General features: G+C 61.7%; 1 protein-coding gene across 1 annotated transcript; it reads left to right on the top strand.

Moving 5' to 3' along the window:
- The first annotated feature begins 365 nt into the window (after window positions 1–365).
- On the top strand, window positions 366–5,746 carry TRAF4 (TNF receptor associated factor 4). Its single transcript, XM_027891525.1, has 7 exons — window positions 366–526; window positions 3,322–3,373; window positions 3,682–3,786; window positions 3,862–4,023; window positions 4,346–4,507; window positions 4,584–4,739; window positions 5,114–5,746. The coding sequence occupies exons 1-7, from the start codon at window positions 384–386 to the stop codon at window positions 5,744–5,746; spliced, it is 1,413 nt and encodes a 470-aa protein (XP_027747326.1). The 5' UTR covers window positions 366–383.
- Window positions 5,747–9,150: the final 3,404 nt, after the last annotated feature.

Genomic DNA, 9,150 nt, shown 5'->3' with positions numbered 1-9,150 from the left:
AGATGACTGTTCCCAACGTGGTGGGTACCAAACCCCCTCGCGGAGGGGCTGTGCCCGGTTGGGGTGCTCCCCAAGCCCCCCAGGGTGGCTGTCCCCTTGGAGGGGCTGTCCCCGATGTGACGCTCCCCTAGTCCTCGGGTGTCTGTCTGTCCCCGGTGTGATGCTCCCGAGCCCCTGGGGTGCCAGGGCCGCTTCCCCCCCTCCCTCCCCGTTGCGGCGGGGAGGCGGGGCGCGGGCGGGAGGCGGTGGTGGTGCCGTCCCCCGGCCCGGGGCGCGGGGCGGGCTCAGGCGGGTCCCACCGCCCCGTCCGGCCCCCGGGCGGAGCCGGGCGCGGAGCGCGGAGCCGAGCGGGCGCGGGGCGGCGGCGGGCGCGGGGCGGCGGGATGCCCGGCTACGACTACAAGCTGCTGGAGCGGCCGCGGCGGCGGGTGCTGTGCCCGCTCTGCGGGAAGCCCATGCGGGAGCCCGTCCGCGTCTCCACCTGCGGCCACCGCTTCTGCGACACCTGCCTGCAGGAGTTCCTCAGGTGAGACCCCGCACCACGTCACGGTCCACCCGACCTGACGTCGCGCCGCGCACCCCTTCCCACCGTGGGGGCACCCCGGCCACCCATCCGCGCACCGCAGGATGCGGGATCCCGCACCCCGGGGGGAAACGGGTGCTTCTCCCGCCCTCCCCCCCCCCCCCCCCGCGCCATTCGTCACCGGCCCTGGGGGTGCGGTGCCCGCGGGTGCGGGGTGCTCCAGAGAGGGGTGCGGGGGGCCCCAGGCGGGGCCAGAGTGCGGGGAGCACGGGACTGCGGATGTCCCGGGCCTGGGAGGGGATGTGGATGCCACGGGGAGGGGTGTCCCGGGCCGGGGAACGGCTGAGGCGTGCCCCGGAAAAAGGTGCAGAGTGCCCGAGGGTGCGGGGTGCGCCGGGAAAGGTGCGGGGCGCCCGAAGATGGTCGGGGCCGGGGAAAGGTGCGGGTTTCTTGATGGTGCCCCGGGCCAGGGAGGGGGTGCGGGGCGCGCCCAGGCTGTGACAGCCGCCCGCGGGGTGCAGCGGCCCGTGGCCCCTTTCGGTGAGGAGGAGGAGGAAGAAGAGGAGGGCCCGGTGAAGCCCAGAGCGGCGAGTTTCGAGATTCGAGCTTAACCCCTTCCTGCCCCGGAGGAAGCGACAGTGTGGGTGTGTGTGTTGGGGGGTCCAACCACCTCTGTGCCCCCGCGCCCACGAGGGAACCCGACCCGGCCGTGCGCGCCCGCTGGGAACGAGGAGCCGGAGCCTCTTCCCACCCTCGCGGTTTGGGACCCCCGGTACCGGTGCCGGCAGCCTGGGGGCACGTGCGGGGCCGGTGCTGTCCCGGTTCGGGGCCGCCGCACTCGGTGCGGTGCCGGGAGTCCCCCAGGAGCTCGGCGAGGGGATGCTCGTGCTCCCCCGGGGCGATAACCAGCGTCACCCTGGGCCCCGGTTTCCGCCGCCGCCTCCGGCTGCGCCTTTCCCCGCCGGGGCGACCTTTGCCCGGGACGGCCTCCGGGAGCCACCGACACCGTGGCCAGTTTCTATGAAACCAGGCGTTCCCCGGGGCACGTGTCAGAACGCATCTGCTCCCCCCCTCACCCTCCCCGCCCTGCACCCCTTCCGCCGACACCTCCGTTCTACCGGGACAGCCAGACACAGGGGTTCCCCCACCGAGCACACCACGTTTTCACCGGATCAGGTTTGGGCATCTCATGGGCTGAGCCGTCCAGCCCCACCGCGGTGCCGGGAGGGGAGTGCCGGGGGGTGCCGGGGTTCCCCACCCCATCACCTCGCTGTGCCCCAACACGCCGTGAAGGTCAGAGGCAAGGACGGTCCTCCTGGGTGCTGCCTCAGCACATTCCCTGCCCAGCCAAGCGTGAGGAATGGGGAGGCTTTGTCGGGGATTAGGCGCTGGCTTCGGGTCATCATCCCACTTCCCCCTCCCAGCCCCAGCACCCCAACACCGTGCACAAGGTGCAGACACGGCTGGCTGCCCTGGAAAGGTGTGATGCCAGCTCCAAGGCAATGCCAGCCACGGGGCAATGCCACCCACAGGCTCCCCGGAAAGGGCTGGGTGCCCGGCCCTGTCCTAGGGCACCTTATCTCGGTGGATGCCTGATGACTCCCACGGAACCACCTGCAGTAAACAGAACAGACACGTGGCATGGCTGGATGCAGCCGTGCCCCGCGTGAATCACACCCTGCAGCGCTGAGCTGGGGTTCCTGGGGGTCACTTGCACCCCCAGCACAGGGATAGTGGCCACAGGGGACATGACAGCGCCATGCCCGGGCCATCCCAGGCCAGCACGTGCCAGGCGGCACTGCTGGCTCCGTCCCGATGTCTCACATCCTCTTGGCAGCCCTGGTCGAGGCCGTGCTGACGCCTGCCAAGGGCACTCGGTCATTAGACGGGCAGGAGCTGTGCAGGCAAGGCAGCCTCGTCCGGGGACACCAGAGCCACAGGGTCCCTGTGTGTCCCTGCTGTGTGTCCCTGTAGGCAGCACCTGTGGTCTCCCACCCCAGTCTCCATCAGGGATGGCACGTGGACACCCTCACCTGTCCCCAGGCACGGTGTTGTGGGGACCAGAGGTGATGGTTGCTCCTGGTGAGCGGTGTCACAGGCCAGGCTGCCTGTTTGGTTCCATTCCCATGTCTGCCTCACACTGCCACACTGAGCAGGGCCCTTCCCGCCTGAGGGACAGCCTTTGGGAGGAGCACCCCATCCTGGGGGCCCAGCATGATGGGGACCCCTCCGGGGGTGGCTGCCTGTCCCTGTCCTGACTCACCGTGGTGGCTGATGGGGCCGTTTCCTGTGGAGCGGGAGCCCCAGGGCCACGCATCCGGGCTGCACATCTGGTGCCCAGCTGTTGCCCTCCCCCACCTCCCCTGGGCCCCAGCACCTGGGGCTGCAGGAGCCCCGTCCCCTGCCGGCCCCATCCTGGCCAGTCGCCGGCACCCTCCTTAATCCCAGAGGGCAGGGCAGGCGAGGGGCTGCCGTGGCTCCAGATGGTGCCACGCTGCTCGTGGCGGCTGGCCCAGGCCCCTGGGGACCGGGGCCGCCGTGCCCAGCCTGGGGGGGCGGGGGGCTGCCTGGGGGGGGTGTCTGGCCATAGCATTTCCCAGCTCAGACAGATGGAGCGGGATTAGAGCCGCAGCTCCCCCAGGGTCGTGGCTGGATTTGGTACGGGGTGAGCGCTCAGCGGTGGAGGGACAGTGCCAGTGTCCTGGGATGGGATGGCAGGGACCCGATGGGACATCGTGACTGTGCCACTGGTGCCGTTCCCCATCCCTGAGTGATCCTGACCCCTCTGTGTCTTGCAGCGAAGGTGTCTTCAAGTGCCCGGAGGACCAGCTGCCCCTGGACTACGCCAAGGTGAGCCTGGCACACGGATGGGTCCCTCCCTCCAAGGGGACATCCCCGCCAAGGCGCCGTCCCCAGGCTCCACACAGTGCCTGGCACAGCCACGCCGGGCTGGCACGGGCACCCAGGCGGAAGCAAGAGCCCTTTGTGTCGCGGGGCCGGGGAGCGGAAACCCGCTCCCGACAAAGGGTGCTTGTTGCTGTGCCAGTGGGGGATCCGGCCACGGGCAGCGTGCCCACGGCTCCCAGCCAGACTGTGCTGGGGGTCTGTGTGCCCACAGCCTGGTGCAGGATCCTCAAGTCCCCGTGTTGCCCCCACAGATCTACCCCGACCCGGAGCTGGAGGCGCAGGTGCTGAGCCTGGCCATCCGCTGCATCCACAGCGAGGAGGGCTGCCGCTGGAGCGGGCTCATCAAGCACCTCCAGGTAGGGTCCGACAGGATGGGGTGGGGGTCGAGGTTCTTCCACATGGCCCTCCCTCACCATCCCTGTGCCCCCCAGGCCCATCTCAGCACCTGTGGCTTCAACGTGATCCCCTGCCCCAACCGGTGCAGCGCCAAACTGAGCCGCCGTGACCTACCCGAGCACGTCCAGCACGGCTGCCCCAAGCGCCGGGTCAAGTGCGAGTTCTGCGCCAGCGACTTCACTGGGGAGGCCTTCGAGGTGGGCACTTGGGGGGTACCATGCAGGGGGGGACCCTATGGGAGACACAGCCATGGGGTTGGCCTGGCAGGAACACTGTGGGAAGCGCAGCCTGGCCATGGGGGACACAGCCTTGTGAGAGACACTGTGGAGGATACAATGTGGGCATGGGAACAGAGCCTGGGTGGGGGATACATGATGAGTGTAACAGCCTTGTGGGGGCATGGACCTGTGTGCTCCTGGTCCCTGCACCCCTGGCCATGGGGGCACCGCACGGCCCCATCCCTTGCAGGGCTGGCTGGTGAGGGCAGACAGAGGGTGACAATGCTGTCACGGTCCCCAGGGCCACCAGGGCACGTGTCCCCAGGAGAGTGTGTACTGCGAGAACAAGTGTGGGGCTCGTATGATGCGGCGCCTGCTGTCCCAGCACGCCCTGGCCGAGTGCCCCAAGCGCACCCAGCCCTGCACCTACTGCGCCAAGGAGTTCGTCTTCGACACCATCCAGGTGAGATGGGGCTGATGATTGGGACTCTCACCTCACTGGCTCCCAGCCCTGGCTGACGGCCACTCTTCCTCCCCAGAACCACCAGTACCAGTGTCCCCGGTACCCCGTGCCCTGCCCCAACCAGTGTGGGACACCCAGCATCCCCCGGGAGGACATGCCCACCCACCTCAAGGAGAGCTGCAACACTGCCATGCTGCTGTGCCCCTTCAAGGAAGCTGGCTGCAAGCACCGGGTGAGTGTGTCCCTGTGACCAACCTGCCCTGGCATCCTTCAGCATGGGGTGTCCGTTCCCTACCAGGTTGTGCCTGTGCTCCACAACATCCCCACACCACTCCTGCCCTATCTGTCCCACCCCCTGAGGTTCTGTTCTGTCCCATCCATGTAGCTCCATGGTGTCCCTATCCTTGTCCTACCTCACCCCTGTGTTGCTTTGCCATCCAAGTGTCCCCATGCCATCCCAACCAGGTGTCCCTGAGCCACCCTTGTGTCCCTGTGAATTCCTCCAGCTGTGCATGCTCCAGCCCCTCCATCTCCGTGACATTCCCACGGCACCCTTCCCTCCTGTCCCATGCCATGTCCCTGCTGACAATCCCACTGTCCCCGCAGTGCCCCAAGCTGGCCATGGGCCGACACCTGGAGGAGAGCACCAAGTCACACCTGGGCATGGTGTGTGCCCTGGTGAGCCGGCAGCGGCAGGAGATCTTGGAGCTGCGGCGGGACGTGGAGGAGCTGTCGGTGAGCAGCGATGGGATCCTCATCTGGAAGATCGCCGACTACGCCCGCAAGCTGCAGGAGGCCAAAGCCCGCAGCAACTACGAGTTCTTCAGCCCCCCCTTCTACACCCACAAGTACGGCTACAAGCTCCAGGTCTCGGCTTTCCTCAACGGCAACGGGAGCGGGGAGAGCAGCCACCTCTCCGTCTACATCCGTGTGCTGCCGGGCGAGTACGACAACCTGCTGGAGTGGCCCTTCTCCTACCGTGTCACCTTCTCCCTGCTGGACCAGAGCGACCCCTCGCTCTCCAAGCCCCAGCACATCACCGAGACCTTCCACCCTGACCCCAACTGGAAAAACTTCCAGAAACCGGGAGCCTCGCGCAGCTCCCTGGACGAGAGCACTCTGGGCTTCGGCTACCCCAAGTTCATCTCCCACGAGGACATCAGGAAACGGAACTACGTGCGGGATAACGCCATCTTCATCAAAGCCTCGGTGGAGATCCCTCAGAAGATCCTGGCCTGAGCCCTCGAGGGGGGACAGGACGGGAGTGGGGCACCCACCCAGAGGTGCCCCAAGTGGTGCTGAGCCCCTGCCCGCAGTTGGTGCCCCCAGCTTGGGGACACCGCTGTGGTGCAGTGGTGGCTCTCAGGATAGGCAGGGATGGATGGGGTTGCTCTCATGTCCCTGCTGGGGCTGGGACCCTCTGGCAGCGCCAGCTGCGCTCTGGGGCAGCCCCTTCTCAGGTGCCCGGGGGTGCCAGGGGGCTGGGCCCCCCACACCCCTCCCTGGGGCACCCGGCAGCCCCCACCAGCCTCACTGGGGACCCTGCAGGACCCCGCTGCCCAGAGCCATATTTTGTAAGCTGGTGCTCCCCAGGTTGTTATTTATTTCCCTGTACTGGGGCCGTTGCCCCCTTCCCACCTCTTTTTTTTTTTTTTTTTCCAATAAAGTTTTCTTGTATTTATTATGGCTGCCTGAACCTCCTTCCTCTGCCTGCCAGAATCGGGATGGCAGGACCCCCATCCCCAGCACTGGGGTGCTCCCAGTGCAGCCGTGGGTGCAGGGGACAGGGAGAGCAGGGACTGGGCTGGGGGGCACAGAGGGGGGTAATCCCTGACCCACATCCCGGCAGCAGACGGGCTCAGATGGAGCCAGTTAATTCAGTAATCACCATCAGCAGGGATGTGCCAGGGTTGGGGGGGGTTGCCAGCCCCGGGGTGCTGTTTACCTGCAGAGCCCACCCCCTCTCCTGGCCCCACCAGCCCCTTGTTAGCGCTGGGGCAATTAAAGCTCCTGGGGAGGCCAAGATCCCGAGCAGGGAGGGTGGGCAATGGGTGGGGGCACTAGGGCAGACCTGGGGGGGGGTCTGGGCTGGATCATGCCCCAGGTGCATGTGTCTGACCACCCCCCCCCCCCCAAATCACCCCGGCAGCAATGGGGGGTCGCTGTCTCTGCAGGATAATCCCACAATTGCATTAGTGCAGCCCCGGCTTAATGCAATTAGCCCCTAATTAGCTGCACCCCGCAGCCCTGGCTGGGCTGGTGGGGACAGCATTGACGGGTGTCCCCACACACCTTTATCCCCTCGGGAATGTCCCCTGGGCAGGTCCCAGCACAATGTGGTCCTGGGGAACAGGGCGATACTTCTGCCCATGCTGGTACCCAGTACCAGCCTGTACTGGTGCCCAGTTCTTGCCCATAGTGGTGCCCAGTATGAGCCCACACCACTGCCCAGTGCCAGCCTTATATTGGTGCCCAGTGCCAGCCCGTAATGATGGACAGTTCTCACCCATACTGGTGCCCAAACTGGTGCCTATAATTAGCCTGTGCTGGTGCCCAGTGCCAGCCCAAACTGGTGCCCAGTGCCAGCCCGTAATTATGGACAGTTCTCTCGTAATGGTGCCCAAACTGGTGCCCAGTATCAGCCTGTACTGGTGTTCAGTGCCAGCCCATACTGGTGCCCAGTGCCTGCCCATATGGATGCCTGGTGCCAGCTCAAACTGGTGGCCCATGCCAGCCCATACTGGTGACCCATGCTAGCCTGTATTGGTGCCCAGTGCCAGACCAAACTGGTGACTATTGCCAGTCCATTGCCAGCCCATTCTGGTGCCCAGTATCAGCCTGTACTGGTGCCCAGTGCCATCCCTACATCAGTGTCCACTGCTAACCCATACTGGTTCCCAGTGCCAGCCCAAACTGGTGCTGAGTGCCAGTCCTTTCTTGTGCCCATTATCAGCCTATATTGGTGCCCACTTCCAGCCCAAACTGGTGCCCAAGTATCACACTGTACTGGTGCCCAGTGCCATCCCTACATTACTGCGCAGTGCCAACGCAAACAGGTACCCAGTTCCAGCCCGTCCCAGTGCCCAGTATCAGCCTATATTTGATGCCCAGTTCCAGCCCACACTGGTGTCCCGTATCAGCCCATCCCGGTGCCCCGTTCCAGCCCGTCCCGGTGCCCCGTGCTCGGCTCGGCGGCGCCGCCGCGCGGTGAGTGCAGGAGCTGCTCCCTTTACCGGAGGTTGCACTGCGGGGTCCGAGCGATGACCGAGGGGAAGGGAAGGAGGGGGGAGCATCGGTCAGACAGTGTTCATAGAGATTTACATTCTTAAAATGTACATTAATAATTTAAATTTTATTGTTATGTATTTTATACTTATATTTTATTTCATAGTTAACGTATACATTTCATATATAATAAGTTTAAAATATTTTAAAATTTATTATATTATATAATTCTATATTAATACATTACACTAATATTATATAATAAATTACATATAATTATATCAATACAATGGCATTATAGAATATTTTAGTATTTATTATATAACTTTTATATAAATTTTATATTATATAACTTTTATATTATATAACTTTTATATAATTTTTATTTATATATTTACATATATTTTATTTTTATTACACATTTTATTAATATTTTATAACTATTCATAAATTTTATTATTTTATTTTATATTTCTATTTTTATATTTTATTTTTATCACATACATTTTATTTATATATTTTTATTTGTGTGTGTGTATATATATATATATATATATATATATATATATATATATATACACACACATAGCCACATATACACACACAGAGTACAGGGTCTGCCCTGTACCTCCTGCCAGGCCACATGCAGGGTGCTGTCAGCCCCTTGTGTCATACCATTTACCTTAAAATAAATAAAATTAAATCAAAATCCATGTATTATTTAGGAACTAAAAGTTGCAGCTGCTGTGGGAAGCAATGCTGGAGGAAGCCTGGGCAGCGGTTCTTGGATTAGCTCAGGGAAAGCCCAGTGCCAGGAAACCAAGGAGGACAAAACCAACCCCAGGAGCTTGGGGATGGCCCCATCCCCGCCTCATGGGCCTACTTCCAACTCTCTGCTATTTTTGGGGGAGGGTTGATTTTTCCCTTTTCTTTCCATCTCCAGCCGTAACTGTGGGATTTGTCTTTGGGTGCCGCTCTGGCAGTTGTGGCACAGACACCGGCAGGCACCGCGCTCCAGCTCCGTGTACCTGGGCACGTCTGGAAATGTCAGCCGGATCTTGGAGCACCTCTTAACCTTCACGTGTTCCCAGGGAACGGGGGAGCGAATCCCCGGCAAAACCTGGACTGCAGAGCAGGAGGAGGAGATGCTCTTAATGCTCCAGGAGGAGAGGAAGACAAATTGATTTGCTGCTAAATTTAGCCTCACGTATCGAGTTTAAAATAAACTTCCTGGAAACTTGTTGGTTTGAAGGTTTATTCGGAAGGTACTTCAAAAGAGGCTCAAAACAGAGAGGAAAATCATATTAAATACCCCAAAAATCAAGGCAGACCCCACCTGGAGGGCAGAGGCTGGACTTTTGCTTGTCTAAGACCCCAACCACAGTGGAGATGTCCTTATCTCCTTATCTATCTAACCA

The sequence above is a fragment of the Empidonax traillii genome, unplaced genomic scaffold (genome assembly GCF_003031625.1).
Source record: "Empidonax traillii isolate 1590-97213 ecotype Southwest subspecies unplaced genomic scaffold, ASM303162v1 scaffold322:size1131127, whole genome shotgun sequence".
Lineage (NCBI taxonomy): Eukaryota > Metazoa > Chordata > Aves > Passeriformes > Tyrannidae > Empidonax > Empidonax traillii.
This window is presented reverse-complemented; position numbering and strand designations above follow the sequence as displayed.

Bases quoted from the DNA above. Each gene is read 5' to 3' on its own strand.
- TRAF4 (XM_027891525.1), top strand. From the start codon at position 384: ATGCCCGGCTACGACTACAAGCTGCTGGAGCGGCCGCGGCGGCGGGTG. The intron at 3,787-3,861 runs GTAGGGTCCGAC...TGTGCCCCCCAG, and splicing joins GGCTCATCAAGCACCTCCAG to GCCCATCTCAGCACCTGTGG. The intron at 4,740-5,113 runs GTGAGTGTGTCC...CTGTCCCCGCAG, and splicing joins AAGCTGGCTGCAAGCACCGG to TGCCCCAAGCTGGCCATGGG.